Here is a 22,324-nt window from a genome sequence, read left to right as displayed (position 1 = left end):
TTTTTTTTTTTTTTTTTGCTTGCGCAAGTGGGTTCCTCTTTTTTCAAGCGTTCGCGAAAATTCAGCCTGATGCAATTGTATCTCATGCCTTCTTCTCTCTGAGCAGACTCGACCTGAAAAAACGGCGCATATCTTGTGATTCCGAAGCATCGGCCGTTGATTTTTCTTTAAGCGGCACGACGGGTTTAAAATTTCAGTGTTGGGTTGCTATAAATGTGCCTTCGTGCCGTAAATGACCACAGGCATTAGGGTATTGACGCTTAGATTAAAATAGCCCGCTGTCTAAGAGAGAAACCAGCTTTTGAAATAGGCACACCTTAATTGTACCAAGAGTGCCCCACATTTATTTATTTATTTATTTGTTGGAAATACCTGCAGCGCCCGTAGGCATTCTTGCAGGGGGGGGGGGGGGGGGGGGTGAGAATACATAACAGAAGAATAGGCCAGAAAAAAAAGAGAGGAAAAAAAAGCAATACAGCAAGGCATGACACAGCAAGTACAAAATGAATGAAATATGTCTTTTTACGTGTCTTTTGAATCCAGGCCATCGTTGGAATTACTCATAAGATATTACGGAAGGCAATAACGTTCTAGAATATCTTGGTAAATATGGGTGTAAATATTTTCTCATATTTACTAGGAGAGAAGGAGGGATGGGGGAGGGGTGCGCACTTTCCACATGCGCAGAAGAAGCGAAAGTGCGCACGTATACCTCCGTGACGTCAACGAGCGAGCCATCGTGCTTTGAAGGTCGACACGTGCGTGTGTGAGCGAGTGGGTGTTTTGAAAGTCGACACGTGCGTGTGTGAGCGAGTGGGTGTCCGCGTGCTGCTATTGCACGCCAGCTACCGTGCCTGGTTGGGAGGCTCTGCGAACAGACTCTAAGCCGTGAGGGCGCTCACTGGACCCTAAGACGTGTCCCAAGATTTGAATCTCAATTAAGTCAGTGACATGCAAACGTCCCAGCCATGTCTCATTTTGCCATGCATGAGGTGGGGCAAAAAAGCCGGACAGTGATATATATGGAACCTACCGCACGCTCCCCCGCTGCCTCGCCTGCACAGGAGCCGGTGCCCGTGGTTGTGTAAGCAAACCGATTGACTGCCAGCTTTCACGGGCGATATTTTTGAACACGCGGTCGTTACAAAACAGGTTTGTCTCGAATTAGGATTGCCTGGGAAGCTGGAATGTATGCTGATGCCCTGAAACGGGTCATAAGCGATTATCTGTATTGCATAAGCGAATTACAATGCACCGTAATTACACCCCGGTCAACTGGCTATTTGAGGACTGCTTTTTTTTTTGTAACTAATGAAAGCTTGAGAAGGCAACCAAGCTCGACGGGTGGAATTCAGACGGAATACCAGCGCAACTAGCTCAATAAGGTTATGCTTGCTTGGGTGCTTAGCCAGGAATTTGCCATTACAACTAAGCCATACATAGATACAGGCAATTAGAGTCGCATGGTTCGAGAATATCTCAAGCGAAATACGAGAAAACGCCCTAGATATATGTAAAATTTAATCTGCGGAACGAATAGGTGGGAAGAGTAGGCTAGGTTTAATTCCCTGCAGTTGTGCGGAAGGGGGGGGGGGGGGGGGGGAGGGGTTTATGAAGTGCCGTAGTTTGGAGGGATACACATTGAACTGCAGAAGAACTGAGGATTGGGCGAGTTGGTGGTGATCCATTGTAGAAAAAACCAGCGCTTACAAACACGGACAGAGGACAAGGGACATTCAGCGCCGTCAGTCTGTTTCCCTTGTCCTCTGTCCGTGTTTGTAAGCGCTGGTTTTTTCTACAATGGATCCACATTGATTTCGACCCATGTAGTCAATTGAGAGGGGTGTTCAAGATTTAGCGAAGAAGTTGGAATATCGCGCCATCGCCTGCTAAAAGAAATAACGATTCGATTCAGCAGCCACAACAAAGTAATTGTTGCCGCGGGACAGACAGGGAAAAAAATTTCACACACACACACACACGCGCACACACACACACACGCACGCACGCGCACACGCACGCACACACACACACACACACACACACACACACACACACACACACACACACGCACACACACACGCACGCACGCGCACACACGCACACGCACACACACACACGTATACGTACGCATACACGCAAGCACTCAAGCTCACGCGCGTGCGAAGTTGCTTTTTAGTCATCGCGTCAATGATGGGATGCATCTTTGAGTCCTTTGAAGATGCGATACTGGATATTTATACAAATATACGCAGAACTCAGCGTGGGTACACTTTAAGGAGTTAAAGGATGCCCAATATTTTTTTTAGGAAGAAATTCTCGTCACATATTTAACCCTTTATTGAAGTGTTCTGCGACTGCATGTAATCCGGAGTAAATTTTAGCTGGTCAGCTGATGGTGAGATACTTAACAGCCGGTTTATCCCGATTGTGCGCACTCCAGTTAAGAACGTAGAATTCACATGAGATACGATGATTTCATATGAGTTGTCAGAGAGGCAAAGTGGACACTGAGGGAAGAGAAACATTGTCAGCAGCGGCGTAGGAGCGGGTGGCGCGATGGTGTTACGAAATGCGCGAGGGTGAAGTGCCCGCGGTCAGCGCAGGACAGCAGTTATTACAGACCTCCGAGAAGGGTAGTTGCAACGGTGATTAACCTTTAAATTCAGTCATAGTACGGATTGTACAGAATCCTGAAACGCCTTCCTTCCGCGGCTTCAGAAACTGTTTCTGCGGTCTCCGTGCTGCTCGCCGTTGCACTGTGCGCTACGGCCATGGCTACGGCGGGCGGCGCAACATGTAGGCCACATGTAGGCTTCGCAATGTGCGCCAATGTGCGCCACATCGCAGCGCCCGCTGCCCGGAAACGGCCAGAATTCCGCCGCTCGCCGCTTCACGCGCTTCCCGCGCGGGGCCGCTGCTGTATCCCAGCGGCGATCGAAGTCGAGCATCGGAGTCTCACCATCCTCCCAGAGGTGGCGTGCTGGGCAGCGCTGCAGCTACTTTTACAGAACCGGTGGACTGAGCAGGGTGATGTCGTTACTGTATATATATATATATGTATATATACACACACACACACACTAAAAATAGGGTTTTTTGAGGTGAAGGGAAGCTTTTTGCGGCATAATATTACCTGTGTTGGCGGACGTCAAGAAGGAGGCGAATCATGTTAACTAAAAAGTGATTAACTAAATTCTAATAGTTAACGTTTTAACTATTACCGATAGGGAACTGATTGCAGTTACAGATTGGTAGCCGGCCGTTAGTAATATCCATGTCATTTTTAGAATTTCGAAAACACGATTACCTCGGCGCTCTGGCTCGACACAAATTGGCTATTACGACTAGTTACATGCCCTGGAGGGGTGCTTTGCCTGCATGCGCTTCGAGAGCGCGTCTATTTTGGCAAGATGTAGCCAAAATTAGTTGAGCCATAGCGACGAGGATAACCGCATTTTGGAATTTCTAAAAACTGATATGGGTATTATTAAAGGGTCAGTCTACTCACCGAGATAAGTGTATAAATAATGGCATATTTTGGTAGTTGGCACCCTATAACATCAATAACGAGGGAACTGCTCCCGCTTTAGACAGGAATTTATATTTTATTTCGGCGTTAAAAGTCGCGTAAAAATTCATGGTGGCGACCCCAAACGTTCATTTTGTTGGTGCAGTTGGTAGTCTTTTTTTGCAGAAGCATAAGTGAATATACTATGTACCGTTTGTATGCCCCAATGTCAGAGAAACGTACGTTTCAGACGCAAAAATAAACACAGCCTATGGTGGCGCCATCTGGTTGTCAGGACGGGAACCATTGCTGTAAACAAACCGACTCTCCGCTTAAGCCTAGAAGCGGCAGAATCCTCACCCTAATTATTAAAATAAAGCAAATTTATCACTTATACGTTTTCTTATAGGCAAGATGAGACGAAGCGAAAGACCGGCGCCCCGTTTATGGCCAGTGAACGCTCTCAAAAAGGCAGCAACAACGAGAATTCAGTTCGAAGCGAGAGGTCCGGCTTCGACGGGCGCCGCCATGTTTGTCGCCGCGCGGCGGAAATCCAGATGGTTGCCAGATGAGACTACCATCTCATACAGATATGTTCCAACATCAATAAATTCTATTTTAAAATGTTCTACTGCACTTCTTGGCACCACACCTGGCTAAACGGTAATTTGACTAAAGAGCTGTCGGTTGCCGCTAAGAAAATATGACCGAAAAAATTCAGTAGACAGACACTTTAACGGTCGGCTACAAATCTCTAATTGCAATCAGGTGCCTATCGGTAATAGTTAGAGCTAACTATTAGAATTTAGAAATCACTTTACTAGTTTTTGTTTTTCAACTTCAGAAACCCTATTTTTAAAAACTAGTGTTGGGCTGCCCTGAAACTCCTTATATATGTAAAATGTAAAGCGTCTGTGTATTATATATATGTGTGCGTGCGTGCGTGCGTGTGTGTGTGTGTGTGTGTTAATGCTTAGAAAAAGCTCATGTTGAGAAAAATGTTTGGAGACATGAAGCGCATGTACTAGCTCTACGAAGTGCATAATAAACACCATTTCGTCAGCTCCAGTGCTCTATAATGAAAATTGTTCTTTCTAGTGTGTAATGCATCATACTGTTCTTATTTTTTTCTTTAATTGCTACTCCCATGTTATTCCTCAGCGATTATTATTATTGTTATTAACCTAACAGCCTCTGTTCACATAAAGCTGAAACGCTGTTTTATGTACTTTCTTTGTTGAATTATGTTTTTGCCCTTCCTGCGGTGATGATGCCGATTGGGACTGGCATTATTTCTATATATATATATATATATATATATATATATATATATATATATATATATATATATATATATATATATATATATATATATATATGTGTGTGTGTGTGTGTGTGTGTGTGTGTGTGTGTGTGTGTGTGTGTGTGTGTGTGTGTGTGTGTGTGTGTGTGTGTTCAAGGAAGGACGCCACTTCACCAACATCTTCCAGCAAGAATTTTTTTAATGCGTTTTGTAGAAGTGAGTTATCTATAGCCGAAATTTAAATTTCAGTGTGTTCGCACCTTTCTCTCCTCTCTTCAGTTCTTGCACACTCTTGCACTTTACTAGGGTGCCTCGATTGGCCTGACGCCTTATCCGCTTGGCCCCACCCCCGGCTGCCGACGCGCGCGGGAATAGACGATATGCGAAATTGCTTGGCGGTCTGGCAACACCGCGCCCACAACTTCCGGTTTCCATGTTGGCTCGGTTGAGCTCGTCGAGCTGGTGCATCGTTTGCTATGCGTACTTTCTTCTTGCGAGTGGAATTTCAACAGGCAAGCTTCAGCTGCTGCGTTGTTTTCACTGCTGATCTTCGACCAAATGTAGGTGCTTCCAATAAGCCGCCGCGGTGGCTCAGTGGCTATGGTGCTCGGCTACTGACCCGAAAGACGTGGGTTTGATCCCGGCCTCGGCGGCTGGAATTTCTTTGGAGGAGAAATTCTAGAGGCCCGTGTACTGTGCGATGTCAGTGCACGTTAAAGAACCCCAGGTGGTCGAAATTTCCGGAGCCCTCCACTACGGCGTCTCTCATAGCCTTAGTCGCTTTGGGACGTTAAACCCCATAAACCAAACCAAACCTTTCAATAAGCGCCAGCTTACTCCTACCGCATCCTCAGCTTCGTTTGAAGTCTGGCGCTGATGATCGCAATAATCCGCACTCGAAAGTGGGTTGGAAAGTCGAACCGTGACCGTGTGCTGTTGTCGTTTTAATGCTCGCATTAAAGCACCAGTTCAAACATCACGCATTATCATGGCTATTTTATTCCCAGGTGGACGCGAATTCATCTGGTAGGGTATGCGAGCGGTTATTTTGCGGTGAGTGCGCGCGTGTGTTCACAAACTTCTGTGACAGTGCGAACTTTCGTTCGCGCCGACGCCAGGAGCTTCGTGCATTGCTGTATAATCACACAAGACCCTCGACCAGCTGCGTAATTCGATTCCTTTACTGTAATGTGCAATGCGCATCCGCGGTTTTCAACGTCACCGTTTCAGAGCCCGGCGTCGGTTGATTTTCGCCACAATTCGTACTCCCTTATTATAATTCGTTGAAACCGCGTCCTGCTTAAGACGCAGTCAGTCGACATTAACAAGGGGAAAGTAGGCATGCACATATAATTCAAAATATTGTAAGCAAAGACGCAGCTTTTTTTTTTTTCAGATAAGCACTGAGCTACCGCGGCGTTACAGCTGTAGGTGCATGCACGGACTCGATACGCTGGTCAAGCTGTGTGTGCAGGGGCGAAATTAGCATGTTCGGTTGCTTCCGAAACTTAGTTAGCTTACTCCCAAACTTGGACAAATGGCTTTGTTGCGAAGCAAGCTGTTGGAGCTTGCCACAACGATAATAAAATCTGATGGCCTGAAGCGTTTTCAGAACACTTTTGCACGTACTTTCTAGCTTAGACATGCGTCCCTCCTTCATAATAAAGTAGCTATATTATTCGCTTCTTTTTTTTTAGATTTTCGTCGCCGCAGATATCGAAGGTATAGGAATCCTCAAGAAATAAACCATTCGCACCTCAGTTTTTATAAGTAGGGTGTATTGCTTCACAAAGACTCCTTAACGCGCATAACATATGCGTATATGGTCCAGAGAGTTTGCTCGCCCTTCTAAAACTAATTGAACACGGGAAAAACTTTACTGAACACGTAGCAAACTAAGCAGTAATCGGCATATGGTTCTTCGAGTGAACCTATTTCGCCACGGCACAACCGATTGGCCCGCTCAAAAGAATTACCGTCTCTATTACGGTTGGTTGGTTTATGGGGTTTAACGTCCCAAAGCGACTAAGGCTATGAAAGACGCCGTAGTGGAGGGCTCCGGAAATTTCGACCACCTGGGGTTCTTTAACGTGCACTGACATCGCACAGTACACGGGCCTCTAGAATTTCTCCTCCAAAGAAATTCAACCGCCGCAGCCGGGATCGAACCCGCGTGTTTCGGGTCAGCAGCCGAGCACCATAACCACTGAGCCACCGCGGCGGCTGATTTACGTTGTTCAAGTATGCGTCTATATATATTCACGCCCGACCGGAGAGTTGATAAATGCACGAAATCGGCTTCTAATTTTGATCAGAGACAACAAAGGCTGTGGTCCTTATCTTAATTTAAACGCAAATCACCTCGAGAGATTTGTCAAAAATCAGCGCAGAAAGCGAAAGCTGCGCACTGATCCGCGTTCTGACACATGATACCTCGCATGGCTTTTTGTGTTACTAAAACGTTGGGACGGAGTAAAAAAATAGAAAAGCGAAAAGCTTGAACGCACCTAGTTCTGGCACGCATCGTAGTGTATTTTCACAGTGGAGAGGGTAGCGCAACACTGCATCGGCATTTTACTTTTCAAACGAAGCGCAGCCGTTTTAACCCAACGCTGGGCAGCGGTTTCGTTTTCTGTACCATGCCAACATGGAGGACTTGGTTCTCGGAGCGCCGAGAGATGGCGCTGCGCATTTCGCATATCCGTAGGTAAAGATGGTGGCCATTCTTAATGAGAATTGCCAACACAGTAAACAAAAAAATAATAAAGAAGAAAAGCTGAGCATGGTGGCATTTGCCACCACCCCGTTTCAAAGGGGGCGCTCCTATCCATCCATCCATCCATCCATCCATCCATCCATCCATCCATCCATCCATCCATCCATCCATCCATCCATCCATCCATCCATCCATCCATCCATCACTCCATCACTCCATCCATCCATCCATCCATCCATCCATCCATCCATCCATCCATCCATCCATCCATCCATCCATCCATCCATCCATCCATCCATCCATCCATCCATCCATCCATCCATCCATCCATCCATCCATCCATCCATCCATCCATCCATCCATCCATCCATCCATCCATCCATCCATCCATCCATCCATCACTCCATCCATCCATCCATCGTCTATTCCCCTGTGGGCGGAGCTTCCTGCCCCGCCGGAACGACGTGGCTGACTCGCCGCGGTCATTATATCTGCGTGTCGTCAGAAAAATTATAAACAACAGCCGCCTCTGAACAGTAATACCCAGGGACGTGAGACGGAGCAGTGCACGAGCATTAAAAAGTTCCTGGAAAGGGCTCGCTAACATTCGCGCGCGATCGTGGGCCCTCTGCTGCGTGTACAAGTGCATTATTTGGCTTAGGTGTTCATGACGATAGAATGTAAAGATTGACCTTGTATATGCACTCTCCTCAGCAGGTGTCTCAGAACAGAACTCTCGAAAAAGAAATCGAATTTTAGAAAATACAAGATATCGTATTTATCGGGTCTTTCTAATTATATCCGGAAAAATTTTCCCCGAAAACAGCTCAGAAGTGAATTTAAAAAATGTTTTAGTGACTGTAGACAGCAAGAAACAAGATTAAATCTCCGTCAAAATGCCAGCTTTCTCAAAAGTGTTGCTTGACTGACTGCCTCGCTTGCAGAAAACATAGCATCACAATGGCGTCACGGATTTTTTGAGGCATCATGTTCCTTGATAAATTATTTGTTTAATCCATCACTAATTTGACACGAAGAAGTAGAGTATATTACGCAAGCGTGGATATAGTATCTTCTATATAAAAAAATCTGGCCGTTAGAAGCATTTTCAGAATGTTGCTGCATCAACCATTCCTTTAGATAAAATTTAAGAGTGTCTGCAGAGCTCTACCGTTTTTGTTGTCACGCCAGGCTTTCTGCAAGTTTGGTATAGCAATTAAGCATACAAAAATTTATAATGCCAAAACTACTTGAGATATTTCAGTGAAATTTGCATTCAAGTATTCAGTGAACTTTCCAATAAGCATTGCAAATTTCGTTGCTGTTTGCAAAAAAAAAATTGCAGCGCGCGCCCCCCGTGCACGCACGCACGCACGCACGCACGCACACACACACACACACACACACATTCTCTCTCTCACTCACAACACACATGGTTTGTAGGAAGGAATGGGCTATCTGCAGCGGAGCCGGAAGGAAGTGCAGCAGTTTCAGCGTGTGCAAACGTCGATAAAGGGGAAAGGAAGAGGTTGGAGAAGGCCCGCAGGAGGATACGCTGACCGTTTACGGTGTTGACAAGGAACACATGAGGCGACCTATTCGCAGAACTGGGAGGCAGTCCCGGCCAGAAGAAGCTGCTTTTAAGGCGATCGTAGGTCTTCCTCAAGCGCACGTGCAGGTGGTTGGATCATCGTGGAACGCTTGCAGAAGCTGAGGGCTAGGGAACGAGAAACTATATATATATATACACACAGCAAGGAACGAGTAAGAAGAAGCACGCTGCATATCACTACTCAGGCCTGACTCCAGGTGCTGTATACGCACGAGTTACCGCTAAAAGAATTGGACTTAAGGGGAGTCCTAGTGAGTTACAGTAACAATCTGTTCATTTCTTGTCGCTGTAGTTATCAACCACCGTAAATTATTATGTATAATCTAAATTCAAACACAATGACCATATCTGCTTGCAAACGCAAACACAATGACAATGCGCTTGGTGTCTTGCCAAGCGACGTGAATCCTCACATAGCACCTGCGGTCTTTGCTTGTGTACGCAGCCATGTTGTATACAGTGGAAACCCCACAGCTCTCAGCAGAGTGTGGAAGAGGTTAAGATTCTGTTCAAGAGCCAAAGGCTGCTGGGGGAAGTTATTTTTTCAGGAATCAGAAGCAGGTAGCTCGGCCATCATTTATTACCGACGTTTTATTCCACTGTCACGCACTTACCACCCTTCGTCCTCGTGCTGTATGGTTGGCCGAATCACAATGAATAGCAGCCAAAAGTACAGTCCGTAGACGAGATGTTTGCTGTACAGTTGCCATGAGACCAATAAAAAGTGAACTCGGATCAGTGGCGTACGACTCAAAGCTGCACCATGGTCTAGGGGCGGGACCCGGAATGGATGGCTTCAGGCTATTTTGGACTACACATCGATCTTCGACGCCCGTCGAAATCTCAGAACACGCAATTCTTTTTTACTTGATTGTGACTTTATTTTAAAGGCCGCCGCTTCGTAGCCCCGCTCCGCCGCAGTAGACATGTGCTGCTGTATTAGGCAGGCAGTAAAGGAAACAACGAAGCACGCTTGTATAGAAGGGATATTTTGTCATTCAGAGCGTTGTCTGTTCCTATGCAATCGCATCACAGTATTTTTCCTTGGTGAACGCATGTATAGGACTCGCAGCTCACAAACAAATTAAGACAACGGGTTTGAGGCCTGTTCATTCTCACATTCATTTCCTCTTTTAAAGTGCTTAAATCCGGAACAAATGTCTCTTATGAACTGAGCGCCTCAACGATAATGCTCATGATTAATTTATTTGCATTTTGTGTGTCATCGCGCTACATTATGATTCACTGCTTGCAAAATAATTACAGCACATTGAAAAAATTCGCAGTCAACTGGTTAAGAAAATGATTTCTCTTGTACAGCTGTGCAAAAGATGATCCTTGTCAGGTTCTTAAGCTGCAAGTGTGTTTCACCTAACACTGCACAATTCTTAAAAATAATCTTTTTCAGTTCGGAGAGCGCTTTTCCTACATAGCATTGTCAGGGATCATGTACATCAGAATACAGCTAAGACGTGCTAACTAGATGGCTGCTTAACTAACACTGAATAGTTAACTTTATGAATATTACTGTTAGGCTCCTTAATTTTTGAGAGGCGTGCTGCCCAGCGTAAGTAAAAGTTATATCAGCTTTTAAAATTTCGAAAACGCGGTTACCCTCGGCGCTGCGGCCCCACAAATTCTGGCTACACTGCGCCAGAATACATGCGTTTCGAGAAGCTTGCAGGCAAAGCAACCTCTCGAGTGCATGCAACTCGTCGAAATAGCCAAAATTTGCAGGCCATAGCGTTGAGGATAACTGCGTTTTCGAAATCATAGAAACTGGTATAAACATTACTTACGGTGGGTTACACGCCTCTCAAAAATTAAGGAGCCTAACAGTAATAGTCATAAAGTTAACTATTCAATATTAGTTAACCAGCCATGGAGTTTTCAGGTCTTAGCTGTATTCTGATGTACATGATCCCTGACAATGCTATGTAGGAAAAGCGCTCTTCGAACTCAAAAAGTCTATTTTTAAAAATTGTGTAAACTCTTAGGTGAAACACCCTTTATACCGTTATATTAGGATGGACGGATGCCCTGCTAAAGGGACTGCGAGGAAAACTAAATGAAAGTATTGTTCTCGGCGAAAATTGATTCTTTGGCTCTTCATAAGTATGCTGACGTTTGTCAGGCAGCGGTAGACGCTTTTATCACGAAGAAAGTTGGGTTTAAAAATGTTCCCGCGCGGAGATTCAAATTCGTGGCGTCCGCACCGAAGGGGACGAATTACCACTGTTGCTAAGCGAATGGCGGTGCAGCGTAGCCTCTGGGATCCGCGACCAAAAATCGGTGTCGACACGCACAATTTACTTGCGAAATCGGCCGGTGATGGCGACTCCTGTATTTAGTTCTCTTTAATGTCTCATCGTTGTAAGCAGCAGTTGTCGACAGAAAATGTCACGCTTTTCAATTGGTGGAAACGGTCGTGACGTCACAGTGCGCGAATTTCAAACGGGGCCAATTGCACTTTGGCTAGTAACCATACAACCAATTGAAGGGATCGTATAGTGATGCTCCAAGTAAGTGGGACTGAGCTTAGTTAATTGCTTAATAACCCAATTAGCCTAATTAGCTTTACTAGTCAGGCCATATAAATAAATAAAAGCGATTAAGAAATTGGTCGAGCTCAGGAATCGGACCCCGGTCTTCGGCGTGAGATACGAGCACGCTATCCACTCCGCCATGCCAGCTCGGTGGTTTGGAATGAACAAAGGCGCGTCTAGTGAATACGGTGTCTTCACTCACTCTCATCCTCCTCCATTCCCTTCCGGCGAGGTTTAGGTGTCCACCGACAAATGAGAGACAGATACATTTCCTTTCCTCAAAAACCAATTTACCGACGAGCGAGGCGTAGAACCGAATGGGCGATAGCGTTCTATGGACTCCTTGGCAGCGTTGCAAGACGCTGTCGCGTTCCACTCTTAGGGGCGAAGATTAACATCTTAACCACACATCAGTGACCACACTTTAGGTAAAAAAAGTGCCCCCCTGAATTTTGACGGGTGTCCACCGAGATATGTGAGACAGTTACTGCGTAATTTCCTTTCCTCAAATACAATTTTCATTTTCTTCATTACGGCTCCTCTTTATCTATCTTCTTTCACTCCCACCTCCCTTCCTCTACGGTGCGGTTCAGGTGTCCACCGAGATGACAGAGAATTACTGCGCCATTTCCTTTCCTCAAAGGCAAGGCATCGCTCCGAACGGGTGGTGTTCCGTGGACTCCCTGGCAGCGCTACAACGCGCTGTCGCGTTCCACTCCTAAAGGCGAAGCTTAAGCGTGATTAATTAGCAGTTAATTAGTATTCAGGCATTAATCAGCAATTAACAATTAATTAGTGATTTGCCATCACTTAGTAATTAGTACTCAAATATATGTGACGCCACCAGTGCCACAGAAACAGCGAAGGTGGTGCGGAAAACGCTTCCGCCTCTACCCACTTTAGACAGTCAAAGTGCCCCCTGAATTTTTTTTGTCTGGCTTATAAAATCTCCGTTCTCAATGAAGGTGCTCTCTTCGCGATTAAAACGCGGTGAAAGTTTATTTGCATCGGGTGGCAAAGTACGGTAAATATGCGGTAAATTCACTGTCTCCGCAGATGAGCTAAGTCATGGGGCATGTGAAGCACTCAGTGCACAATACACGGAGCGATGTGATCTCGCACCTGAACGTCGCCTTTTCAAAAGGAAGGCTTGCCACTACTATGCAAAATGTATTGAAACTTCCGCATCGTTAAAAAATGGGTGGGGACAACTTTTTTCTTCGCCACTGCTTTAAAATACACATTTAATTGGAACAAAACTGGTTTGCTGAGAGTGTACTGATAAAACTTATTAAAACGGACACAATATACCTATCGCAGAACTTTATATAGGCAAACCATTGCGCTGCAGATTCCAATCATTGACACTTTGAAGATATATGCAACAGTATACCACGCTGCGCTTGTGAAACGTACAGAGAGCAAAACGCTTATCTAGAACACGTTTTGGGCGTGTTTCGGGCTGAACACGCGATACCTAGCGATAACATTTGGTTAAAAATGGTGTGAATGTAAGCATGTGCAGTTACTCATAGGATTTCATTGTCATTTTCTGCCTTCCGGGTCGCAGCTGCTTTGGGAGCTGCGGAACACACAGTTAGGTCGTTCTGGACATGTGTTTTGCCCTTTGTATGTCCCTTCGCGGAAGAAGAGATAAGATATATCTGGTAAACTAATATAAGAAAAAAGTGAGTGCTAAAAAAGCAGCTCTATGAACCAAATTTTCCAAAGGTGCTGGCACGGGCAGTACAATAATCAGCGATGTCTAAGACGCTAGGGAACTGGTGCCCTTTTTAGCGCATATTGGTCTCCAGCTACAGCAACCTGCTGCGGCTAGGTAAACTGATCACAACAGTATCGAGGCTACTTCACTGTCCTAATCGCCCCAGCAAAGTGGCCACAATTGTGTCCTATAGCCGTCGGCCCCATAAATAACGATTCTAAACTGAGCTGGCGCTGCCAGCACAGGGCAATCGTTAACCTGGCGAGAGAAAAAAAGATTTGTCGTGCTTGGGATCCAACCGCCCTCCCTCTTCCACTCTACACTGCTCCCGTTCCGGGCACACCTTTCGCGTTCTTTTTGTCTGTCCGCACCTTGAAAGTTCCCTTCGGGCCACACATTCAATTCTGCTGACGCGGCTGTATCCCCTGACTCCGCGCTTCCGGAAACCGCCGGGTGCACAAGTGTCCCATTTAAGGAAGGGGGCCGCCAGGGGCCGCCCGGCTGTTCATGGCCTTTCGTCACGAGAGCTCACGAGTGCGCGACGAATCGAGCTATATGTGGACCGAATTGGGTTGCCTCACGAAACGCCGCGTGCGCCGGATGACGTCAGAGCCGGTGGGTTGCACCACTAGCCCGTACGTGGCAAGGACAAGCTTTGCAAACGTTGTCGGTATATTTAACCGCTGCAGACATCCCACCGCCAGGCCTTGCATTTATCCGCCCCAACTACCATTACTATATCGCTGTCAAGGAGGCCTGCACACAAACAAACCCCGAAATTATTACAGAAAGACGCGTAGCTCAGCGAATGTTTCGCTCTGCAGGCAAATACAGAGCCCGTGAATAAGGTACCACCTCCCAGTTACCTGCAAGCATATACACATATTGTATACGTTTGTGTCTTCTTTCCCCTTTGTTCATCGTGGGGAAAATGAACGAAGTTGGGCGCTATGTTGAAAACATTGCTACGCCTCCTGTTGTTTCCAGCTGTGCTTCTGGCAAAGCAAATTGTTATAGCTTTTGTTGCGTTTACTAGAAAACGACAGTAGGATAACAACAGCTCGAGGTTTCGCAAGAAGCAGTGACTGGTGTCTTGGTTGAGGCGCTGCAGCAAATTTTGTAACTCGACCTACGCAGCTCTTGGGCTTAAAGAGCGACAGCGGTGTCTAGAATTGCAAAGTAAAATAAAACAACGGGCATGGCTGCAGCTCTGCGAATGAGTGTTCTGAAAATTTTTTTCGGCAGCATTTGACAAGAAAATCTCACAACAACATGGTTTCGGTGCCACCAGCGGCGTTGCTCGGGGCTGTCTTCTCAGATCTCTGCTGTTTCTATAGCCATCCAATACGCCTCGCTTCTCCAGTGCGCAGGTGGAATTCGGGCATTTGATATTGTTGCACTACAAACAACACTGAAGTGCAAACAACAAGGCGCTTGATGTCTGGCACATCCTGCAAAATCTGGTGATAAAGAAAGCACGAACCAGAAACTGAACGACAATGAAGGAACGTCAGGGTTGATGACAAACTCTTGTATGCGGTTTCTACGTCACCACTCCGCAAATAATGAACCAAGAAGCTCTCCTTCCCTTGTTTTCTTCTTGAGTATCTGAAAGCCAGTGCACGTGTTTGAGCCGATGTGTGGACGTTGAGCCAAACATTGCAGGTCCTATATTGCTCAGGTTATTTCTCAACGCGCAGTTGCCTGCATGAATGCACCAGCAGGTTGTAACTTTATAGGTGACGATGCACAGAAGCAACAGAGCAAAGAGGGAAAAAAAAGGCAAGGAGGCAAGACTTTACACGAAGGCGCTCGTTCCGGCTTCACGTGCTACAGATGCAGAAAAGCCCCCTAACAGTAAGCGCTCTGTTTTGTTGTAGTACACTTTGTTTGCTGCAGCGACCAGTGCATCATGTCTGCAGCATGCGCGTCACTTCAATGCAGTACGTTTTTTAAATATCGGTGCATCTGACAGTTAATCAATATATTCTTTTTCAGCAAGCCCCAGTAAGCTGCGTATAAAATGACCCCCGCTTCCAGAATTCAGTTTGTTGTTTCTTTTTCTTTTCTAACTCTTTTCGTTAATAGTGTCACGGGAGATAGGGCGACAGGTCACTGATAGACAGAATACAGCAGCTAGCCAGCGCGATACACTTAAACGTCGTCACTTCCATGCCGCATTACCCCCCCTCTCAACAAAAGAACAAAAATATAAAAGCAAGGCTGGAGCAGGAGCGATGGAATGGAAACAAAAAGATCGGCACAAGAACAGAATGGACAAGGGAGGTGGGCGAAGGTGTCCCACGCGACAGCGAGACGAACGCAGAGCGCACTGCACATTACCGCGTGAAGTACCGTTTCATGCGGACTGCGTGCACGACTTTAGAGCGGGGTGGGCGACGATGAGGTTGCCAGTCGCGTCTGGGAGAACTTCGCAGGTCACTTCTGTGACACGGCGCAAAACTCTGTAAGGTCCAAAGAAGCGGCACATCAGTTTTTCAGACAAGCCTAGGTGGCGTACCGGGGTCCACATCCAAACTTGGTCACCGGGATGGTATGTGACGTGCCGATGACGGAGGTTGTAGTGGTGCGCATCCGTGCCCTGCTGCCGCTGAATGTGAATACGGGCTAGTTAACGTGCTTCCTCGGCGCGCTGAGCGAACTGTTCGGCGTCTGGAGTGAGCCGGTGCTCATCAGTGCAGCATGGAAGCATGACACCCAGCATCGTCCGAACGTAACGTTCGTAGACCAGACGAAATGGTGTAAAGCGGGTCGGCTCTTCGGTGGTCGTGTTGTAGGCGTATGTGACGTGCGGGAGAATCTCGTCCCAGGTTTTGTGCTGCGAGTCTATGTACATTGCGATCATGTCGGCGATTGTTCTGTTGAGTCTCTCTGTGAGCCCGTTCGTCTGTGGGTGATAGGCACTGGTTTTGCGATGGCTCGTCTGACTGAGCTCAAACACGTCGCGCATGAGCTGTGCCGTGAACGCCGTACCTCGGTCAGTGATTACGTGGGACGGTGCGCCATGACGCAACACGATTTGCTGCATAAAAAACTGGGCGGTCTCAGATGATGTGCCACGCTGCACCACCTTAGTTTCCGCATTCCTTGTTAAATAGTCGCTCGCGACTATAATCCATTTATGACCGGCCGATGACACAGGTAATGGGCTCCGAAGATCGATGCCGACTTGGTCAAACGCCGTCCGAGGCGGTTCAATAGTTGAAGCAAACCCGCGTGCTGAGAGGGGGCGCCTGACGACATTGCCACTCGCGGCAGCCTCTGACGTAACGTAGGACGGCATGAGAAAGTTTGGACCAATAATACGCCTGGTGCACGGGTGCAAGTGTGCGTGCAAAGCCTAAGTGGCCGGAGGTGGGCTCATCGTGACAAGCAAAAAGGATATCGGCGCGGAGGTCTGCCGGCTCGACGAGGAGGTGCGCTCGGTTAACAGTGCTGGAGAAGGCGGCAGGTTCCTAGAAAATTGTCGAGTTACGACAGAAGCTCGGCCCTCCACATAATCAGTGAGAGGTCGCAGGTCTGGGTCAGCTCGCTGTCGGGTCATTAAATATAAGTCGCTGACAACTCCAAGAAAACCACTTTCGTCTTCCATGCTCTCATCGGCTAACCCGACAGGTGCGCGAGAGAATGCACCTGTCTTCGTGTGTCTGGCGAGATTTATGCACAATAGTGTAGTCGAATTCTTGGAGGCGGAGGCTCCATCAGGCTAGGTGCCCCGATTGGTCGCGAAAAGTGGCCAGCCAAAGAATGGTGGTCGGTAACCACTTTGAACGGGTGGCCGTAGAGGTAAGGACGAAATTTCATGGTTGCCCACACAACCGCAAGGCGTTCTTTTTCCATAGCCGAATAGTTTGTTTCAGCGCGAGAGAGCGTGCGCCTGCTTGCATACGCTATGACACTTTCCACGCCACCTTGGTGTTGGATGAGTACGGCGCCGAGGTCGATGTTGCTGGCGTCGGTGTGGGCTTCGGTATGGGCTTCGGTGTCAGCCTCTTCATCAAAGTGCGCAACAACAAGGGTTGTTTGCAGTCGACTGCGCAGCTCGACAAAAAATTCAAGGGGGCACTTCGTTGACCTAAAGTGCGGTGAGGCGAAAGCCTTTAGCGCGGTGTTGCTGCTTGCGTCACTGATGTGTGGTTAAGATGTTAATTAAGTACACAATCGCTTGTGATCTTAAATGCTGGAGACACTGGAGGGCGTTTGGGAGGCATTCGTCTGATTCGACGTCTTTCTGCAAACACTCTCCAGCGTCCTAGACAAGGAGAACTACTTATGCGTTGGCAGGAAGTAGCGTAGCCATTAGCACGCTCGGCTGCGGAACGGAAGGATGGTGGTTCGAATCCCATCGTGCACAAAGATTATTTTTCTGGTCTGACTAGAAAAGCGTGACACCTCTGCTGATAACCTTCTGTAGACAACGATGAGGCATTAAAGGCTTTCGCCTTAAACACCTCCTGTTGCTCGGTGGCCCACACGAACTGTATATCAACGCGCGTGGGGTGGTACACGACGTTGACGAAGTGACGACGTTGGAGTGTATCGTACTGGCTAGCTGCCGTATTCTGTCTGTCAGTGACCTGTTGCTCTAGCTTCCGTGACAATATAGTGATGTGATTTCTTGCTTTCTTATCGTGCTTTTTATGATGGGACTTTTTCTTGGAAGACTGCTTGCTCAAACACCACGATGCCGTTTTCACAGAAACTATACTTAGTAAATAACAAAAAAAAATTGATCAACTGATCCATTGATTAATTTATTTAGATTAACTGACTGATGCCTGCCGTACAAACTTCAATGTGTGGGCCTCATTTCATTGCCAGCGCGACTGAAACAAGTGCGAAAAACAGCGCAGCACTAGCAGTAGCGTTCGGGTGGAAGTACAGAATGCTGATGACGGAATGACCGCTGCCAAAGGCGTTTTTACCTGCTGGACGCCTGTATGCTTGCTGTGCAGTATGATTCACTTTCTTATTTAACGCGTGTGTCGTTCAGGAGCAACTTGAAAGTTCAGCGACTAATCGTGAATTTAATAGTAGAACATCTCATTATGGCTTGTAAAAGATTTCGAACCTTGCAGGAGTTTACAGTTACGGTCACTATCATGAACAGAGGACCCAAAAACTTACTATTATCAAATGCGAGTCCCAGTACAGATATAACATGCATATTCTACAGCAGGCTAGAACCTGGTCACGCATTTCCACAAGCTGTACTGTGGAAATATTTTCAGTAATCCAGTACCGCCAATCCGAGAAGCTGCGCTCGTTTTCAGCGGGATGTGGTCATTACCTTGGATGTGGTAGGATGTCCAACCGTCGCGTATGACGATCTTCTTGGTGCCGTCCTTGGCATGGTGGACGTAGATGCCGAATGTCCCTTTCCACACATCCTGCCTAGTCTTGTTCTTCACCCTGAGCTTCTCCTCGACAATCGAGCTGAGACTAGACACCCTGTCCACCATGATGGTCACCTCTTCGTCGAGGTTGGACCAGCCGTCGTCGAGCGCCCTGGGCTCGTCGTCTCGCGGCGCAGCGCCACCGTCGCCCGGGAAGAGCAGACAGAGGCTGCAAGGTTCGCCAGCCGCCGTGGGCTGTCGAGCTGCGCCAGGATACAGCGCGCACAGCTGCTCGGCGGCGCCCTTCAGGTCCTCGTCGGCCGCCGCCAGCGTTCCGTCCGGGTAGAGCGCGCAGAATGTGCACGGCTCGCCGCCGCTCTCGGTGATCTCCTCCACCTGGGTCATGTCGTCGCTGCCCGAGAATGCGAACTGGCACTGCTGCTCGGTGTCCGTGAGCAGGTCGGTGGCGTCTTCCACGTACAGAGGCTCCTCCTCGTGCACGGTGCTTGCCTTGTCCAGCAGCGGCGACGGCGGCGTCTCCCAGGCGCTTCGCGAGAAGCTGATCTTGTTGGGAGGCGACTCGGCCCGCTCCAGGGGCGCCACCTCCGGCTGCAGCTTGGCGGCGGCCGCTGCCGCCGCGCCAGCGCAGCAACACGGGCAGTTGTCCCCCGTCGGCGACACGACCGCGGCGGTGCCGCTCGGTTTGGCCCGTCGCCTCTGGTGCCACGGCAGTCGGCCGGACTGGCCCCGCGAGGCGGGCCCGGCAGGCTTGGCCCAAAGCTCGGGCGAATCCTCCAGGATGGTGGCGCCCGTCTCGGCGGGTTCCCGGCTCCGACAGACCAGCGCGCCCATCGTTCCGAGTGGTGGTGGATGCCCTGCGGAGAAAGCTCGTGCTTCACAAGGGCACGCCACAAGAAGCCGCCGTCCTCGCAGTGGTTGCGAGTGGTAGGCACAATGAAGAATACGTCAAACAGAGGCCGTAAAAGTGTTGATGATACTGAGCTAGATCACTAAGTGCGTCCTAAATTCGTCGCACAGTCAGCACCAACAGCCTTAAGCAACGCAGACAAGCTGAGAAATTTCTTTACTTGCTGTTCCCAGTGAGAGCTTGCATCAGTGCCATTCCGTTTTGGTTTCCGAGCCGGAACATTTCGTATTCCGGTTACTAACAAATGATTTGGAACTAATAATTTTAGGAAAATGATTAGTTCCTAATCGGCATGTGGAACAACACTGCCTGGGATGTCTCCAGATAGGTACAAACTACCGCTTATTTGGTTACAATCAGCTTTACTTAAGTACGTAGAAATTATGTCGAATGATATCTCATTTCTCCGCGTCACAGAACCGGGCGCCGCCGCGGTGGCTCAGTGGTTATTATGCAGCTGCTGACCCGAAAAACGCGGGTTCGATACCGGCCGCGGTGGTCGAATTTCGATGGAGGCGATATTCTAGAGGCCCGTGTGCTGTGCGATGTCAGTGCACGTTGAAGAACCCCAGGTGACCGAAATTATCCGGAGCCCTTCACTACGGCGTCCCTTATAGGCTGAGTCGCTTTGGGACGTCAGACCTCCCATACCCCATAAGAACCGGGCATCAGGACCCGATAGCACTACTCCGAATACTGAGGTCTACGCGGGTGCTAAGCTCTCTTTCTTTTTCTCGACAGTTCTTTTTTTTTCTCGACAGTTTCCTTGTCTTTGCAGTGCTGTCGCCTTTTTCTCCCATCGCGAAGAAGTACGTCCGAAGGCAACGTTATGTATCCAACATGTATCCGGTTCATTCATCATACGTTAGACCATAAGAAAGCCACTAGTTGTATGAAATGTCTTAAAGCCAACAAGAAAATCTGGCCTCTTTGCTCGTTGCCTTTCAGATGTTTTACTTGCTTTTCGTAGGCATTGGCTTGAGCCTATTGTATTTGTCGCGATGGCTCAAGCGCAAACACCTTGAAGCCAGACTGAAGGAAGCTCCTTCAAAAGCTAACATGAGTTTCAGTTGCAACGAGACGCGCACAGCACAGAGTGCAAGCTCATCTAGGCATTTTGCAGATCAGCGTGATTGATTTCTATGCAATAAAGAAAAAAAATACAGGAGACACTTAAGCTCCACCTTAAGGAGATAGTGTCAATGTTAATTATGTTAATATATGCGGAATTGGCCATACTCTACTTTACACTCATAGATCTCTGGGAGTCATCATACTACTCCTGGCACAGTGGTGCAGCGGTTAAGCGATGCGCCACTGCATTGCTATGGCAGGTACTGCCACCGGTAGAGCTTGTGGGACCCAGGTTGCTGTTCCCTAGGGACCAATCCCTAATTTAGCTGCCACCGGCCACTGGGGTCAGTTCGCTCAATATCCGGTGGGTAGGTTAACATGACACCACAAGGTCACGTGACCTTGGTGGACTACCTAGTTGCTTCAACGGGGATTTTCCCCTCACAACACCGACGACATCGACGACGACGCCGGATTTTTCGCAGAACGAGATCTTTAACGCTATCCCGTTAAATGTGCTAGTTATTTAGTGCTGATGCATCCGCCCCGGATGAGGGAGGCGCTAGGTTCGAATTCCAATACCCCTAGAGACCCACATTATTATATATTACAGAAACTTGTTGTTAACAGAGGTACCGATTGGTCTTTAGAACGTAGCACGTCCAGCGTGTTAGATGGATGCTCTGTATGCATGAAATTCCCTGCTGCTGCCGTGCACACAGCGACCCCTGTATCACATTATAACATTAGAAAGGCCGTGAGGTGCATTTTAGTATAATATAATAATCTGAGAGTAGCGATTTATATAGTTAAAAAGACGTGCAAATTTCTAGGACGCCTTGTAGGTTTTGTAAGCTCAGTGAATCGTCAGTCCACACCCAGGACAAGAAGTATGCACGTAATAAGGCTACTGGCTTTTGTCCTGCAGTCATGCTTTCCTTAGAAACAGTGATCAACATCGTTCTACCTTTTCTTGTTTGTTTGGCTTCGAATATATTATTTATGTGAGGTTATATTTACCAGATTTTTTTCTCGTTCCGTTCTTTCTACCATTATTTTTACCAGGTTTGGTTGTTTGTTCGGTCGGTCTGTCAGTCGTTCAGTCGGTCGGTCGGTTTGTAGGGTCTAACATCCTGAAGCGACTCAGGCTATGAGGGGTGCAGTAGTGGAGGGCTGTGGACAATTTCGACCGCCTGAAGTTCTTTAACGTGCACTGACGTCGCACAGTACGTATGCCTCTAGCAATTTCGCCTCCACCGAAATGCGACCGCCGCGGCCGGGATCGAACTCGCGTTTTTAGGGTCTTCAGCCGAGCAACATAACCACTGACCACCGCCGCGAATATTTTCACCATGTTTTTCAATCTGACTTTCAAGAAATATCTATCCATGATAGCCGGTCCTTGTTTAAGAAGAAAATTGAAGATTTCGTTGACAGGTTTACTCCAAACATAAATATGTGAAGTAAACCCCAAAACCCTTGATTCACAAATATACTCAAACGTCTCAAGGCTGAAACAAAACTTAAAAGTGTGAGCCATCTTTAAAAACGTAC

At 47.7% G+C, this 22,324-nt stretch overlaps 1 protein-coding gene across 3 annotated transcripts in view; it reads right to left on the bottom strand.

Moving 5' to 3' along the window:
* Positions 1-22,324, bottom strand: part of LOC149350220 (dual specificity calcium/calmodulin-dependent 3',5'-cyclic nucleotide phosphodiesterase 1C-like) — a 779,369-nt gene that overhangs the window by 628,132 nt on the left and 128,913 nt on the right. For all 3 annotated transcript variants that reach the window (XM_089579195.1, XM_089579196.1, XM_089579197.1), the window contains exon 2: positions 18,723-19,643. In XM_089579195.1, coding sequence (XP_089435321.1) covers positions 18,723-19,620 — 898 coding nt within the window. In that variant the 5' untranslated portion in view covers positions 19,621-19,643. The remainder of the gene's footprint in view (positions 1-18,722; positions 19,644-22,324) is intronic.

This window comes from Amblyomma mixtum, chromosome 3 (assembly GCF_055824585.1).
Source record: "Amblyomma mixtum isolate Tamu chromosome 3, ASM5582458v1, whole genome shotgun sequence".
In the NCBI taxonomy this organism is placed as follows: Eukaryota; Metazoa; Arthropoda; class Arachnida; order Ixodida; family Ixodidae; genus Amblyomma; species Amblyomma mixtum.
This window is presented reverse-complemented; position numbering and strand designations above follow the sequence as displayed.